The 18266-nt window shown below is 40.8% G+C and overlaps 1 protein-coding gene across 4 annotated transcripts in view; it reads left to right on the forward strand.

Annotated features, from left to right (window-relative positions):
* Positions 1–18266, forward strand: part of CSMD3 (CUB and Sushi multiple domains 3) — a 1152075-nt gene that overhangs the window by 399665 nt on the left and 734144 nt on the right. The window contains exon 7 of one of the 4 annotated variants that reach the window (XM_054020294.1): positions 7617–7928. The exons of the other annotated variants lie outside the window; for them this stretch is intronic. Coding sequence (XP_053876269.1) covers positions 7617–7928 — 312 coding nt within the window. The remainder of the gene's footprint in view (positions 1–7616; positions 7929–18266) is intronic. 4 annotated transcript variants of the gene reach the window in all.

Below are 18266 nucleotides of genomic sequence, written 5' to 3' on the forward strand. Positions count from 1 at the left end.
ATCTGAACTCAGTTGAATCCTCAAACATTACTGGAATACAAATAAATGATACATTTCATGTTTAAACATGAAACAAATTTCCCTAAAATATGCCACAGATACCAACCTGATATAAACAATAAGTTCCCTTCTGAAAGAGAATTTTTAAGAAGTGTAAATTATTTCTTTGCATTTGGCTTCTCACAGGCCTGAGTCCATCACTTGGCCAATGTGCTGTACTGCATATCCTTAAGCTTTTATCTGTGCACAGGAAGTCACAAATTACCCTGTTCTAGTTCTCAGGCATCTCCTCAAACCTGCACATGATGATGTGAAGAGGGAAATATTGTTTCCCATGGCCCATCAAACAGTTCTCTCAGAGAGTTTGTAATTCCCACAGCACTGCATAACATGTGTCAGTCCAGGGTTAGGATCTAGTGATGGACTTTCCAACAAGGGAAATCTTGTGCAAATATCTCTGTCACAGTGTAGATTGGGCCCTTTAAGAGGGAATTGGGCTGTGGTGTTAGTGATGGTGAACATTTAGAGTGACCACTAGGAGACAAAGTGCAAGGCGGTAATAATCTGTAGGCAGGAAACAAAGTCAATCTTGCATTCACCCCATTCATGGTGTGCTGGGTCTCTGTAATTGCCACATGGTCCAGCCCACCTGTGCCTCATTAACAGCCTAGGTAGGGCCTGGTAGAGGGAAGCTGGGCTCTGTCAAAAGCCAAAGAGAGGAAGCTGTGATAGAGTTAAGAGGCTGATGCAAGCTGTAGAGAGCAAAAGGCAGGAAGGCGGGGGGAGTGGACAAGGTAAGAGGAGGATTCTCTTCTGAGTAAAGGGAAGAAGCCCCAGGATTAAGTATTGTTATGGATTATATATAAATAAATTAGACCCCAAAATGGGAATGTTTTCAGGACTCTGGACTGGTAGAGTTTATGTAAGGAGCACTGCAGAAGGTAAAGTGAGGCAGGGTGCCTACTAAGTGCCTACTCTGGCCACAATTGGGGCACTCAGGTGGCAGCTGGCCCTGTTATAATCTCATTTAAGTTTCATTCTGCAATATCTCTATCCTATTCAATTCCCTCCATACATTCTTGGTGTGAGGAGCCAATAGCACTTCTATGGTATTTTTCTCTTCTAACTTTATTAGTTTTAGGCCAGTTGATTGTCTTTTTTATTCTTACTTGCAAAAATTTGTTCCATTTTCTTAGTTATGCTTGGGGTGGATTTTTAAAGGTCAGGATTTTTTTGGTTTGATTTGTGGGTTCTTTTTCCCTACGCAAGCTCATGCACTTTGGTTTTAATCATATAATTTACTCTCTCAGCTATGTTGCTCTAAATTATACCTCTTTTCATAATGATCTTTGTTCAATAAATGCACTATTGATTCACTTAAAGTATGTACATCTAATGAGATTTCATTCCTTCCTTTTTTATAACTTAGATTCTAAATACATCAGGTCAAATAAGCTATCGTTAAGCATCCTCTTCTTCGATTATTTTGATTTTAATTTCCTACTTTTTTTCCTTGAAGCTTCTTTTTCCTCTCTCTGTCTTTAAAAATCTCCTTTTTTGAAGCTGAGTTATACAACTCTGCCTCTTGGTAGGAGAACTCTCTGTGAGGATATCACAGTTATATTATATTATGGTCACTGCCAATAATGGCTTACCCATAATGAATTGTGATCCAATTCTTTTGTATCACTCAGAAGCAATTACAAGTGGCCCCTTTTCTTGTATGCATCAGATAAAACAGTTTGGTTTTGAGGAAAATGTTTTATTTCCAAATGGGATGGTCAAGCAGGATGGTTACATTTGCATAGTGGAAGTCGCCCATAATTACACTGCTAGTATTTTCTGTTGCCTTTTTTTCCCCTCAAATTTATGACTTCACCAATGGAACCCTGTGTACATTCCAGTATTTGCATCTGTAAATATTTCTGTCTCTAACATTTATTAATAATCTACTTCCAGGGCTATGTCCAGCTATCAGTTGCTTTCCCCACTTTGCTGGGCTAATACTGATGGGGAAATAGAGAAAGTATAGTTACAGAGCAGAAAGCAGCCTCAGCACCTGCATAGACCAGAAAGTTCATGGGCCTTCCATATACCTGCAGGACCCAAAGTTTTAGAAGTTTAAGATTCTGGAGCAATGTTCTGTGTTTTGTGTTGCTGTCTTGTATAGTTCTACAGCTTGTCTGTCATTTTAGAATTTCCCACACAATATTTCAGAAATAAATGAAAAGTATTAAATCCACTTGGGAATTAATGCATGGTTGCTCTTGCAAGATATTGCCATAAATATATATGAAAAATACATATAACGTTAAAATAAACTTCTTGCTGGCTTCTCCCTGCTCTTCTGACACAGGGAAACCTCACGGGAAGTGACTCTTCTTCAGACAGTTGCACCCTTTTCTTCTCATCCTGCCCAGCGAAGCTGGGGCGGCTGCTTTTTGCAGCCTTCAGGCTCACTTTTCCCATTGTTACCCACCCAGCACAGGGCCTGCTGTTTGAGACTCCCGTTCTCTCCCTCTGCAGACAACAGATTGGCTGCTAGTCAGGCTGCTGAGCCCTCTCCGCTCTTGACTGTGATAGGATAAATGAGGTTGAGTTGATGGCTATATAAAAACGTTTGGTGAATGCTTGGCTGTGGAAGTGGTTGAAATGTTTCTATCTATCCTTATTTCAACAAAAAAATTGACATTTTCATGCAACATTTTAATATTTCTGTCAAAAAATGGAAAATTCTTTTTTGAAAATTGAAAATGTTTATAATTTTTTTTTAAAAAACCTTCACAAACATGTTGGTTTTTCATCAAATTAACGTAAGAAACTCGTTTACCATTTTCCAAATGACTCTCTTTGGCTCTCTGTGACTAGATAGTAAGGTGACCATCTGGCTGTCAATCCCTGGAGAAGAGGTGAGAAAGAGTGAAAGGTGAGAAGTGTTATATGCCAAGATGTTATCAAATAAACCACTGAAGAAAGAAAAAGAAATATGAATACTGTGTTTAGAACCAGCTAGAGCACTGGACTTCAATTATGACAGAGTCTGAAGCAAAGTTCCATTTCAACCCCTAGACTATGTTATGCCCATATACCTTTGCAGTTTCCAGGTAGTCCTAATTCATAGATTCATAGATTATAGGACTGGAAGGGACCTCGAGAGGTCATCGAGTCCAGTCCCCTGCCTGCATGGCAGGACCAAATACTGTCTAGACCATCCCTGATAGACATTTATCTAACCTACTCTTAAATATCTCAAGAGACGGAGATTCCACAACCTCCCTAGGCAATTTGTTCCAGTGTTTAACCACCCTGACAGTTAGGAACTTTTTCCTAATGTCCAACCTAGACCTCCCTTGCTGCAGTTTAAACCCATTGTTTCTGGTTCTATCCTTAGAGGCTAAGGTGAACAAGTTCTCTCCCTCCTCCTTATGACACCCTTTTAGATACCTGAAAACTGCTATCATGTCCCCTCTCAGTCTTCTCTTTTCCAAACTAAACAAACCCAGTTCTTTCAGCCTTCCTTCATAGGTCATGTTCTCAAGACCTTTAATCATTCTTGTTGCTCTTCTCTGGACCCTCTCCAATTTCTCCACATCTTTTTTAAAATGCGGCGCCCAGAACTGGACACAATACTCCAGCTGAGGCCTAACCAGAGCAGAGTAGAGCGGAAGAATGACTTCTCGTGTCTTGCTCACAACACACCTGTTAATGCATCCCAGAATCATGTTTGCTTTTTTTGCAACAGCATCGCACTGTTGACTCATATTTAGCTTGTGGTCCACTATAACCCCTAGATCCCTTTCTGCCGTACTCCTTCCTAGACAGTCTTTTCCCATTCTGTATATGTGAAATTGATTTTTCCTTCCTAAGTGGAGCACTTTGCATTTGTCTTTGTTAAACTTCATCCTGTTTAACTAATTTATATAGACATCTTCTAGCAATTTTATATATAGGAATTTTATCACACCAAGCTTTGTATTTTTACAGATTGCAAGTAAATACTGCTTAGAGAACCATTCATGTAGTATAAATTCTCAATTGTAACTTAAATTGTTTATCTAGGGTAGCATAAACAGAACTCTGGCTTCGTCTTGATACCTTCTGCATTAACTCAGACCATGCTCCATTTGCTTTTTTTTACTGATCTTCTGCATGAGTCCATTTTTGTGTTGTAAATTGATGTGACCGAACAACAAGTCAAAGGTTTTACTTGAAGGTAATTTTGTGTAGCCAGTCACTACAGTTTTCAGTGCACAAACCATTGGAGCTTTAAGTAAGTGGCTTTAAATAAGTGGTATTTTGCTCACTGAAGGTTTTCAGATGGGGTGTTCAATAAGTTGTAGCAATTTTTGAAACGCCATGCATCTAGTATTATACAAACTGGCTTCAAACCCTTAATATAACTTGATTTTAAATTAGATATCGGTAGTAGCAGAGACTGCCTCTTTCTCCACAAGTGCCAGCATGGTGTAAATCAGTGGTTCTCAAACTTTTGTATTGGTGCCCCCTTTCACACAGCAAGCTCCTGAGTGTGATTCCTCTTATAATTTAGAAACACTTTTTATATATTTAACACTAATATAAATGCTGGAGGCAAAGCAGGGTTTGGGAGTGGAGGCTGACAGCTCACGACCCCCCATGTAATAAGCACAGGATCCCCTGCGGGGTCATGACTCCCAGTTTGAGAACCCCTGGTGTAAATAATATTTGTTCATAGTTTGAAAGCTTCAGGTATCAGTTATATAATTAATCATGTGAAGGGCTCTTTGCTTCAAAAGCAACACTACTGTGTTCAAAGCCATCCCTTTAGGGAGAAAAGGAGTTTGTGTGTGTTAACCACAAAAGCAGTTTAAGTCCTATCACGTCACGAAACATAACTGTGGCTCCAGCCTGCTGCTTTTTTCTAGAATAAATAGTAATTTTTATTTATATTGGTGTCATCCTGGTTCAGTTAGTAAAGTTTTTTTTTTCCCCCTCTTTGCTAAAAAGTCATCCTTTTTAAATCTGTGTTTTTCCCCGGTGTTGGCAAGGTCTTGCAATACTTCAAGGGGAAGTGCTGCTGCACTGTTTGGAAGGGCTGTACTTTGGAACAGATACCAACTCAAGATTCCTTTTGGTCTGTAGTCAGAATAATGCTTGGCATGTATTTTAATTACTGTCCACATGGAACTTACAGATCCTGTTACTGTGACATTTTTCAGAAAGAGCAGCAGAACACCAAGTCTTCTGCACAACATTCCCCATGCAAATAAAACTGATTTTAATGTCAGAGACTGTGTGAGCTGTTGAATGCATAATGGCTGTTCCATTTGCCTACACTGTTACTACATTAAATTACTTTATAAAGATATTTGATATATCTTGAGTATGAAAGGTGGGGAAGGATAGCTCAGTGGTTTGAGCATTGGCCTGCTAAACCCAGGATTGTAAGTTCAATCATTGAGTGGGCCATTTAGGGATCTGGGGCAAAAATCTGTCTGGGGATTGGTCCTGCTTTGAGCAGGGGGTTGAACTAGATGACCTTCTGAGGTCCCTTCCAACCCTGATATTCTATGATATACCGCCAAATTCCATTCTGTTTCTCTTATTCTGTTTTGTAGTGTGTAAATCTTTTCCCCTAACGCTGAACAAAAAGGCTGCATGACTTTCCCCATGCAGTATTTATGAGAACATTTAGATGCATACAGAGGGCAGGTTCTCAAAGTCTGGTTGGTGGGAACACAGCTAGACAGTAAATATAGAAACATGGAATGTTATCAGCTGAAAAGGATATCCAGAAGCCTTTACCAATTATTGTACCAAACCACTGGTCAAGCTCTGTTTAAAAAAATGTGCTTCCTTTAAATCTTAAGATTGTAGTATAAGGCTACAAAGTTCACACTACACTGGCTTTAATTATTATTATATATTTGCATTGCAATTTCACCCAGCAGCCCCAGTAAATGGTAGGGCACCCCCTTGTGCTAGGTGCTGTAAAACAGTGGTTCTCAAAGCCGGCCCGCCGCTTGTTCAGGGAAAGCCCCTGGCGGGTCGGGCCGGTTTGTTTACCTGCTGCATCCGCAGGTTCGGCTGATCGTGACTCCCACTGGCCGCGGTTCACTGCTCCAGGCCAATAGGGGCTGCGGGAAGGGCGGCCAGCACATCCCTCGGCCTGCGCTGCTTCCTGCAGCACCGATTGGCCTGGAGCGGCGAACCGCGGCCAGTGGGAGCCATGATCGGCTGAACCTGCGGACGCGGCAGGTAAACAAACCGGCCCGACCCGCCAGGGGCTTTCCCTGAACAAGCGGCGGACCGGCTTTGAGAACCACTGCTGTAAAACACATAATAAGTGATGATCCCTGTCTCAAAGCACTTGCAGAAGCATTGACAACTCTCCAGGATTGTCCTGGAGTCTCCAGAAATTAAAGATTAATCTTTAATTAAAAACTATGTCATGTGACCAAAATTGGCAACCCTAGCTTGCAGTCAAATATATGGCAAGTGAGAATGAGAAACAGAGGATGGAAAAGCATGGGGTGTAAGCACAAGAGTAACAAAAATAAGTCCATGTGACTTACATAGTTTACCTATTGTACAATTTGACTTTGCCAGATACACCTCTACCTCGATATAACGCTGTCCTCGGGAGCCAAAAAATCTTACCGCATTATAGGTGAAACCGCGTTATATTGAACTTGCTTTGATCTGCCGGAGTGCGCAGCCACGCCCCTCCCCGGAGCACTGCTTTACCGCGTTATATCAGAATTTGTGTTATACTGGGTTGCGTTACATCGGGGTAGAGGTGTAGTTTAAATATTGTTTAATTAAATCATCTCCTAACTGATGTTCAAGCAAATACTTATTGGTTGGCTGATTTCTTTTAAGTATTATAGCATATGTGATCTTGTGGTGGGATCTGAAAGGTGTGATGGTGTTGGAGGAGTATATGTACCACATTCATTAAAGGTTCTGTATGGTACCAAGTGTAAATGGCTATGCAAAATGATTCTTTTATTAAAACATTTACCTTCTACTGCCCTTCTGTCCTTTTCCTTGTCAGGAGTGAAGTGTCTTTCATGTCCTTACTCAAGCAACACTGGAAAGACTGGAACTTAGAGTTTTTTTAATCTACATTTGAGAAAGTTTCAAGCTACCACAGCTGTTGGAGTAGGATGAGAAAGCCAGCACCACCTCCATAAGCTGTGTTGTACTGCTGTCAGCCAGTGTCAGCTTTGCTAGGGTAGTTGGCATTGTTCAGTTGCCCCCCAACCATATAGATGTAGTTATATCTTTTGTTTTAGGTAGGCTGTCTTCAGGTGTGTGCTGGCAGAGAGTGACAATGAGTGACATGTTGCTGCCAACCTGGTTGGTAACCCAAGAAGTACTGTACTTTAGTTTTTGCAAGGTATTTTAAATTCAAATATGATGTGTGTAATAGTCAGTACAGGCACATCATGTTTACTGACACACAAATACGTTCTGATTACCTGCAATTTTTAAAAATAAAGTGCTATGGACTCTATCTCCATTTCAGTTGTCTTTACTGTGGTAAACAGAGGGAAATTTAATCTAATAAATTGTTCAGAAAAACACAATTCAAAAGAAAAAGTTAGCATCCAGTGCTACTATGTGTCCCACAGGTTCTTCCAGTTTGACCAAAACTGCCTCCACTGGTGAGTTAGAGGAGCATATTGCGGCTACTACTGGTGCTATTACTGTTGCTAGCACATCTGCTGATGTTACTGTATCCAGTGTTACTGCTGTCACCAACCATAGACTTTCCGAAGAGCAGCGAGTGCAAGCTATGAATCTCAGAAAATCAATTCTGGAACCCACCACTTCCAAGGAAATGCTCTCCCTTCATCAAGCAAACATACAAAGTGCAAGAAGAAGACCAAGAAATGCTGAGCAGATAGAAAGAACTAAAGAACTTGCAGTTGTTACTCATCGAGGTATTGGAAATTATTTTACTTGTGCCCATTTAGTTACAAACACAGGTATTTCACACAAGCAAATGGTGAAAGGTCAGTTACAGAATCAGACAGAGAAACTGAGTCAAGTGGTGGAAAACTAAGGGACAGGTTTTCAATCAGATTAAAACTGAAGAAAGGAATGTGTGCAGTTTGGATTCTAGTGGGCAGAGGGATGGAAAAGTAACCTGTAAGAAATAGCTGTAGTAACAGAGAAAATTTGGTGTAATTATAGAAAGGGAAAGAGACAGAGAAATGTAGGGCCTAATTATGGTTACTCTTACTCTGATTTATATTATTGCATCTTCTGATTTACACTAGTATAAGTGAGATCAGATAAAGTTCAGAAAGGGGACATAAAAATTAAACTAAACATCAATGCTATATATTTATTCAGCAATGACACTGAAAAAAATGTACATTACAAGCAGCTGTGGTATCCCCCTTCCCTCCAAAAAAACCCTGCTGATATCCAGACCTAGGGGGGAAAAAGAAATCTATAACTGTAGTTTGGCTTTTTTAAAACATCAGCATGTTGTCTCTCTGCCAAACAAAAGTTAATGAATGAAGCAGAGTGGGCAAAAGGGGAATTCAATGTCAAACGCTAATAGCTTAAAATTGACATCCTCCTGTATCCAAATGACTTAGTCCATAAAGAGAAGCAGTAATAGTGAGGGATTTTTGGAATGTAAACAAAACAGTCTATTTTAGCTGAAAGGTAAATGACTGCCTGAAATAATGGTTTTAGAAACAAACATAGTTCAAATTCTTTAATTTAATCTGCATATAAATTAAAATATAGAGTGAGTATCACCTATTTTGCTATTTCATGCCAGCACCTAAGGAAGTTCACGGTAGGAGCAGATAAATGTTACACTAATTGCACCTATTGAAATTTTGTATATATGCTAATCCATAGATTCACGAACATCAAATTTGTATGTAAGTTGTTCAATAGCTGCTAGTTTAAGTAACTTTCAAGTGAGAAATCTGTTGTGAATTTATCACAAACACACAAGGTCAGATACTCACCTGATATATTTTGGTGTAGTTCCATTTTCTTCCATGGATCTCTAACCTGTTTATACCAGCTGAGGATCTGGCCCTATAGTATCTGAAAACATTCTGCACTCTGAATCAGAGAATTTGAAATACTAGAGTGTGAGCATTGGACATACTTTCCACAAGAAATGATAAAATAAATGTAATAATTAAATACAGAGAGCCACATTACACTCTTGTTTTACATTGGTGTAAATCTGTGGTATCTTCATGGATAGTGTGTAAATGCGTAGAATTTGGCCCATAATAGCTATATGAAAATTTACTTGAAAATATCTTTGGTCAGAAAAGAAAGTCGGAGGAAGGGTCACGCTTCATCAAATAAAAAAAAGCTGTTCCAGGCCGTTATAATAATGTTTAGAAACACTTATTGTAGCACTCATTGAGCATAGTCATTTTGAACTGATGGTGCAATCACACATATGCAATCCCTTCTATCTACAGTATGTAATCTCTTCAACAAGATACATTGTCCTTTCTGCTGCTTTCCTACTGTCTTTCCTTCTCTAAACTGTCCTTTCAGCCAATGCATCTTAAAGAGCATCTAAAACATCATGTTGTATTATTATATTAAAATACAAAATCTTCTGTTAGGAATGAACAAACTGTATTAGAAAAAGATGAGAAAGCAACTGAAACTCTGAGATATTATTATTTATTAAATATTTATATTAAAATAGTGACAAACAGATGAAGATAGTCTCTGCTCTAGAAAGCTACTTTGCAGAGCCCAGCCCAAATCTAGTTTTATGTGCACAGAAGTTCAGACAGGCAGTTTACTACTGTGTGTTCTTTAAAGGCTGTCATTCTCTGTCAGCTGTTATAGTTTAATAATAGAGGAAGTTGTCTTTGCAGAGTACTGTGGGTCCTTGTGCCTATGTGGAAACCCAGTGATTTCATTGCAGGCTCTGAATACTTCAGAAGTCTGTCCAAGTTATTCTCTATGCAGGATTAGGGCCATAGCTTGTAATATTTGTATGGTTTGCTAAATAAGTTGAATGAAATGTAATATATGTATTTATAAATATTGTTTTGTAGTATTTGAAACAAACTTAAACCACTGAACTTTATGAGGTTCACCCCCATTACCTTCTTGACAAGTATGAAAATGTCTTTATTTTACTGAATCCAGTACATTAGTGCACTTGTGGTGTATTATCTTAGCATCCATCAAGTTGCCATTTGGCATTTTACTTCCCACAATCTTTTAGGCATGATTTTACTTTATAATACCAAAATTGTACTGTACCTGTTTATGCTGTTAATACTGTTAGCTGTACATACATAGTGTACACATATCCCATTTTTGGTTAATGGTCAAAGTCATATGTAATATGGTAGGCACGTAAAATTTGTCATAATTAGATAACCTGCAATTTTCTTCAGTATAGTTCAGTTCATTTCAAAATTCTATTCCAGTTCTTGTAGAGACAACAAGGAGATAAACTGTCTTACTGCAGGTCGTAAGTCAACTAGTAGCTGATGCAGTTAGGAAGAAACTTCTCTTCTGGGCAAGTTGTTCCATAATAGTTCCCCATGGGGTTTCCTGTACCTTCCACTCAAATATTTGATATCGGCCACTGACAGAGATGGGTTATTCGATTTGGTGGGCTACTAGTCTGGCCCTGCATGACAAATCCTATATTCCTATGATTCTTTAAAGTCTATAAGCAAACCAAACTGTGTGGCTCTCCTTTGATACCACATTACTGTCTGACAGACACCAAACAATGTCAGTTCCTCTTCTGTATATGGTAATATTTTCTGAATTCTTGGCTCTAATGCCAAAAGTTAAGAATTATGTTCTGAAAGCCACAAAATCTATCAGTAAAATATGATCCACTCTCAGGAAGGCAAAACATACTTGCTCTCAGAATGTTTCATTTTAACCTATGATTATGCACAGCTATACAGTTTTCCCTATGTCCTAGCATATGTACATTTCCCTAGGTGTAGCCTACTATTAATATTGGGATCATGGCCATCTGCTGTTTGAGCAATAATGATTGACAAGGAGAACATTTTTCTGACAGTTGATGACCAGTTAGAACTGACTCATTTGTCCCCTTTCCCCATTTTAGATCATTACTAGCACTTTAGTAGGGAGGGGAGGGATAGCTCAGTGGTTTGCACATTGGCCTGTTAAACCCAGGGTTGTGAACTCAATCGTTGAGGGGGCCATTTAGGGATCTGGGGCAAAAAAAAAAAGGTTGCAGATTGGTCCTGCTTTGAGCAGGGGGTTGGACTAGATGACCTTCTGAGGTCTCTTCCAATTCTGATATTCTATGAGTAATACAACTCTCAGTATTCAGAGATTTACATATGAAACCAATCCTGCACCACTGAAGTCTATAATAATTTTGCCATTGATTTCAATGGGAGCAGGACTTTTAAAGTGTGTTGTGTTTGCCTTTGGGGTGGCATTGATATTTAATTATAAGTAGATAGTAAGCACCCTATCCCTACCCTCGGCTTCAACAATGCTGCTCATGTACAGCCTTGCAGGATCAGGGACTAAAACTGTATCAGGTTGTTTATTTTTTTTAACAATGGCTCAGAAAAGTTTATCTAGCTCGCTTCCCACAAAACAAGAATAAAAACTCTTGCCATGAATAATTTGCCCTCATTCAGATTGTACCTACCTTGGGAAACAACAAAGTCTAGTGCTAAGTTGACCTGAAGCATAAAACAGTAAATATGTGAACTGATATATTTTCCTCAAACATGAAAGAAATAAGGGAGAAAGTAAACCACCCATTTCCTGCAATTCCCTCTCTTTTAAAGCAATTACATCCTGGGAGACTGGCCATCAATACATTAATCACATATGTAAAAGATACTTTATCACTGCTGGTCTTTTTCTACTGTCCAACTAACCAATGTCCAGAGAGCTCAGAGTGTGCTGGTAGCTTTAGAATTACTGTTGCTGTGATTCATGTCAACTGATGATGATGGGCTACAGTAGCTATTGTGTAACAGACATGAAACATACTCCTAATACAGTACATAGTTTCTGTTACATTTGGAGAAAATTCAATGATTGTATGTTCTTTGTATGAATTTTCAATATCAGGTACATCTCTTGGGGTCTCTCAGCCATTAAATATCTTCCTTAATTTGTATCCATAGTCTTAATAATTTCTATTCTGATGACTGTCTTACACACAGGGAGCAATGAAGGGTGATTTTAAATCCTTGTTTTTAGTAGATACTTTCCTGGTCTATCAGCATTTTCTAAAACTGAATACTTATTTTGGATACAGAGTTAGGTATGGATCCAGTACCACTCATGACAATGGCATATTATAATTGATTTAACAGGGAACAAGGTTTGGGCCACAGACTTGGCCATTAATTTAAACTTGAAAAAAATACCTGGCTCTTATTTTATGTGAATTGGATACTGTCACAACAACCTAATTTTTGTCATGTGGACATGTTGATGCTTCAGTTCTTGTGTCTTTTGAGGGATGGGGAAGAGTTAACTGTTTCTTTTAGGTGATGCCCCAGAAATGAGAGCTTTCTGGAGGGATTTGAATGAGAAGATAGGAGAGGTTTAGTGAGTCAGGATGAAGGGAGAATATCATGGAGAGTGTTTTATCAATGATGAACATTATGAGGCCTGATGCTCATTTACATTAATGCCACTTTACACCACCATGGTTTTGTGGGCATAAATTATATTTACAACCATTTTAAGGACACTTTTTACTGCCAGAGCAGGGTCAAGAGGGCTTAAGATAAAATCCTGGTTCCTACTGAAATCAATGGGAGTTTTGCCACAGTCTGAGCAATACAGAAGAGCTGTCTTTTCTTTGTTCACTTTGTTCACAGACAAAGGCATAAGGTTAATTTGAAATCATTTTGATTAAACAATGAAGAATAATGATGAACAATCCCTGTCAGAGTCTTAAAAATATTTACAGCAAAAACAAAGTAGTGAACTTTCTGTTTTGGAAAGTTTAAAGTTGAACTACATGTTTACAGCAACATCATCTGCAACACACCTTTGGGCACCCTTTTCCTCCCCAGAGACAGCAGGTCTACCCCAGAAAGAGGCATGTATCCCAGAGGAGGAGGCATTCGGGTCTTGGGTTTGGTCAGATGACACGCCCTTGTCTGAAGCTCCCCAGACATCCATTTTGACTCCTTTGTCCAAAGCTATGGTCCTGTCATCACTCCCTTTACCCTGCTTCTGTTAGGGACAGGCTGGCTCACTTTTCGATGTTTGGGGCTCAATAACAACTGACAGCTGAATCCTAAACACCGCCAGATTGGGCTATGTTGTCCAGTTCCTCTCCACTTCTCCCTTCCCGCCCTCCCCATCCCTCTTTAGGGACCCTTCTCATGATATACTGCTCCTTAAGCAGGTCCAATCTCTGCTGGTTTGGGGAGTGGTGGAGGCAAAGTAAAGTACTAAAGAGTAAAGGGCTTTATTTCTGGAACTTTCTGGTTTCCAAATCCAAAGGAGGGGTAAGACCCATTCTTGACCTTTGCAACTTCAACAAATATATCAGGTACATGAGGTTCCGAATGGTCACCCATCAATTATCTTCCCTGCATTATCTCAAAATGACTGGTTTGGTGCACTGGACCTCCAGAACACCTATTTTCATGTGGCAATTTTACCAAGCCACTGAAAATACCTCTGATTTGTTGTGGCGGAGCTCCACTTTCAGTACATGGTCCTTCCACTCTGTCTCTTCTGCCCCCAGGGTGTTTACCAAGTATATAGTTGTGGTGATGGCATTTCTCAAGAAGAAGGAAATTTATATCTTTGTGTCTGGATCACTAGCTGCTGAGAGCCAAGTCCAGAGAGGAAGTTCTTTATCATGTATATGCTACACTGCTTACTCCACTGTCAGGTTGTCATCCTAAACACCAGAAAGTCAACTTTGGTTCCCACTCAGAAAATTGAATTCATTCAAGACTTCATAGACTCTAAAAGTTTGAGAGCATTTTGCTGACCAACCATTTTCAGGCGATTCATCACCTTTGTCTCAGTCTGCTGTCTCAGCCGTCCATGACAGTTTGGATGTGCCTGAGGCTCTTGGGCCATATGTGCACTTGCACGCAGGTGGTCCAGTTTGTTAGACTGTGTCTTTGCCCCCTTCAAATATGTCTTAGGATGGTGTACTAGCACTAGAAAAAGATTCAGAGAAGGGCAACTAAAATGATTAGGGGTTTGGAACGGGTCCCATATGAGGAGAGATTAAAGAGGCTAGGACTTTTCAGCTTGGAAAAGAGGAGACTAAGGGGTGATATGATAGAGGTATATAAAATCATGAGTGATGTGGAGAAAGTGGATAAGGAAATGTTATTTACTTATTCCCATAATACAAGAACAAGGGGCCACCAAATGAAATTAATGGGCAGCAGGTTTAAAACAAATAAAAGGAAGTTCTTCTTCACAGAGCACACAGTCAACTTGTGGAACTCGTTGCCTGAGGAGGTTGTGAAGGCTAAGACTATAACAGCGTTTAAAAGAGAACTGGATAAATTCATGGAGGTTAAGTCCATTAATGGCTATTAGCCAGGATGGGTAAGGAATGATGTCCCTAGCCTCTGTTTATCAGAGGATGGAGATGGATGGCAGGAGAGAGATCACCTGATCATTACCTGTTAGGTTCACTCCCTCTGGGGCACCTGGCATTGGCCACTGTCAGTAGACAGGATACTGGGCTAGATGGACCTTTGGTCTGACCCAGTATGGCCATTCTTATGTTCTTATGTACCATCCAACTCTTCACCCCTTGGACAGATTGGTCCATCTCCCTCGACTTGGCCTGGACATTTTGCATTGGTAGACCCTTCTGGAAACTGTATGTCAAGGTGCTCCCTTTATCCAACCCCTGCCAACAAGATCTGTTGTCACTGATGCCTCCTTGATCAGCTGGGGAGCACATCTGGGGTTGCTGAAGGGTCAGGGTGTGTGGTTGAAGCAGGAGGCCTTGGTGCATCAATGTGCTGGAGCTTTGGGCCATCTTCAATGTTTGTCACATCTTTGCAACCCACATCAGGGGCTCAGTGGTTCACATACTTATTGACAATACCACCAGAATCATCTAGCAGATCATCTCAGCAGGAATTTTAACCTGAGTCACAAGTGGTCCCTGCAGGCATGTGTCCTGCAAGTCACCTTTGCAGTTGATGCATTCTGATGATCGACCTGTTTGCAACAAGAGACAAAGGAAATGCTGTCTCTTCTACTCCTAAGGGGGCATCAGTCCAGGCTCCCTGACTGACTCCTTCCATCTCAGCTGGCAATCGGCCCTTTTATATGCTTTTCCTCCAATCCCAATCATTCCACAGATCATCCTCAAACTGAAAGTAAATTGGACCAGGCTCCTCATTTCATTGGCGTGAGGCAGTGTTGGTTATCTTCTCGTACTGTAAATTCAGCCTCCAATATCCCTTACTCTCCATCCCAACCTGCTCTCACAGAATCACAGTCACACTTTGCATCCCACACTCAGCTCCCTGCGTGGCTACTCCATGGTTAAATGAGAGAACAGCAATGTTCGGCGGCTGTTCAACCGATCCTATTACTCAGTCAAAAATCCTCTATCAGGATGGTCTATTCGGCAAAATGGAAGCATTTTTCACTGTGGTCATTGGTCCAAAGATTTGAGCCAATATTGGCCAGTATCCAAGACATTTTGAAGTATTTGCTGCATCTTCAGTGGTCACTTAGCTCATTGTGGGCGCATCTAGCAATGATCTCACCCTTTCATCCACCCATTCGTGGAAGATCAGTGTTTTCCAGAGCCATGGTGACTAGATTCTTGAAAGGAATTCTTCCTCTCCATCCACCAGTACAGGAACCAATTCCCTTATGGAACCTTTACACCATCTTGGAAGTCCTGATGGGACCCTGCTTGAGCCTCTGGCATCCTGTCCCTTTTCTCTCATGTCAGAAAACTGCGTTCCTTGTGGTGATAACATCTGCAAGAAGAGTGTGTGAGTTGCAGACTTCGATGGCAGAGCCTCCTTACATGCCATTCTCCAAAGACAATGTGATGTTGGGGCCAAACCCAAAATTCGCATCTAAAATGGTCTCTCAGTTTCTCTTAAACCAGGCAGTATATTTGCCTGTATTATTTCCTAAGCCACATTCATGCCTGGAGGAGCAGCGTCTTCAAACATAGTCTGACATACGTCTAGCCTTTTTTCTGGACAGGACTGAACTTTTTTGGGATTCCCCTCGTCTTTTTGTGTAGTATGCAGACCATACAAAGGGACAGGCTGTCTCCTCACAAACAGTCTCTAAGTGGATAACTTCCTGAGTCAAGACTGCATATGATACAGCTTCGGCTATGGCTTCTCTATGGGTGTGAGCACTTTCCAAGAGAGTGCTATGTCAATAGTATTCCTAAGTGACGTCTCAATATTGGATATTTACAGGGCTACCACATTGTCATCAATACATATTTTACAAACCATTATGCTAAAATAATTATGTGACTTCTACCACAATATTATCTAAACAGCTCAGTCTTTTTAATTCACTTATCTTCACAGCAGCCCTCTGGGGTAGGGCAGTGTTTTTGTCTCCATTTTACAGAGGGGGAACTGAGGCACAGAGGCTAAATAACTGTCCAAGGTCACAAAGGAAATCTGCAGTAAAGCAGGGAATTGAACCTAGGTCTCCAGAATGCCCTAACTCCTGGGCCATCCTTCCACCTTCAAGTCAATGTGGGTTGTATTTGTCCTTAACTGCAAAAACTCCTGCACTTCCTCTACATTCTTTTGGGGAATTCCTTGAGTACCTTCAAATACTAAGGTAAAATTATTTAGATATCTAAGCCAACTGGCAACTTTTAAGAGGGATCACTATGCCAAAATCACATGATCATGCATTATAAATGATGCTATCTAAAGTAATTAAACAGATCCCTGTTACTCACACAGGGTGACCAGATGTCCCGATTTTATTGGGACTGTCCTGATGTTTGCTTATTTGTCCCGCATCCCGAACTGCACTGATATTTTGCCTCCGCTCACAGGCAGAGTGGAGCCCGGAGGGGGCTCGCGCCCCCCGCCCCCCGACTCCACCCCTTCCTTCCCCCATTGGATCCGTCCCCAAATCCCCTCCCTGGCCCCGCTTCCAGCTCTGCCCCCTCACTGTCCCAATGGATCCCTCCCCAAATTCCCGCCCTGGCCCCACCTCTTCCCCCAATCACGCCGCATTCCTCCTCCTACCCCCTCCCTCCCAGACTTGCGCTGATCAGCTGTATGGCGGCGCAAGCGCTGGAGGGAGAGGGGAGATGGAGACGGAGCGGAAGCAAGCTGGTGGGGGGGGGCGGGGCGTGGAGCTCCGGGGGCTTTTTTTTTTTTAACACCCCCCCCCCCCCCCCCCCCGCATCCTGATATTTCACCTGTGTGATCTGGTCACCCTACACTCTCAGTCTCAAGAATTGTAGAAGCTATCCTTTGCTGACCTCATCAGTCAAAGAAATGAAGGAAACTAAGCCATTTGGGTAATTACACAGATATTCAGCCCACCTATCAGACAAATTTGGGTTGTTAGAATGGAAATGCAATCCCAACCTTACATACTCATATATTCATGAAAAATCCTTACTTCAGAAGTCTCATTGACTTTGAGACCTAACAAAAGCAGCCATCCTGAGTGAACAGCTGACCAGCCCAGAACATCTTCTAGAAATTTCATTGTATATGTCTCTGACAGTTGTCATGGTGCCAGCATAATGCTATGGCATGTACTGATTACTTTTCAGAATAGCATTAGAGGGGTGGGGTGTTTTGTTCTAAACATTCTTTAACGGGTACATATTGTCAAGATGTCCTGTAGTGGCTCAAGAGTGTGAGTACCAACCTCAGAGTAGACTGTTAAGAAGCAGGGTTTTGTACTTAGATTTTACCAGCCAATTATCAAGTAAAAACTCCTTAGGCACTATAACAGCCTTTAACATGAAGTCACAGACAGTCCCCTGGGGCATTTTGATCTGTCATGCCACCCAGCTAAGATTTCCTTTGTGATAGATGATCCCTGACACCAAAAATCACATGAATATTCAGGTTACTCCCAATCTGAGTACCCCAAGTCAATTGCACTTTAGATCTTACACCAAAGACATCACTTGCAGCCAGTCCTATAATAAACTATCTAAAGAATTATTAACTAAGAAAAAAATCATACAGTTATTTGCATGGTAATAGCAGGTAACATACACACACCGATGAGTTACAGTTTTAGGTTCCAAAAGATGATAGAAACTGCTGTAATATGGAAGC

This window comes from Malaclemys terrapin, chromosome 2 (genome assembly GCF_027887155.1).
Source record: "Malaclemys terrapin pileata isolate rMalTer1 chromosome 2, rMalTer1.hap1, whole genome shotgun sequence".
NCBI lineage: Eukaryota > Metazoa > Chordata > Testudines > Emydidae > Malaclemys > Malaclemys terrapin.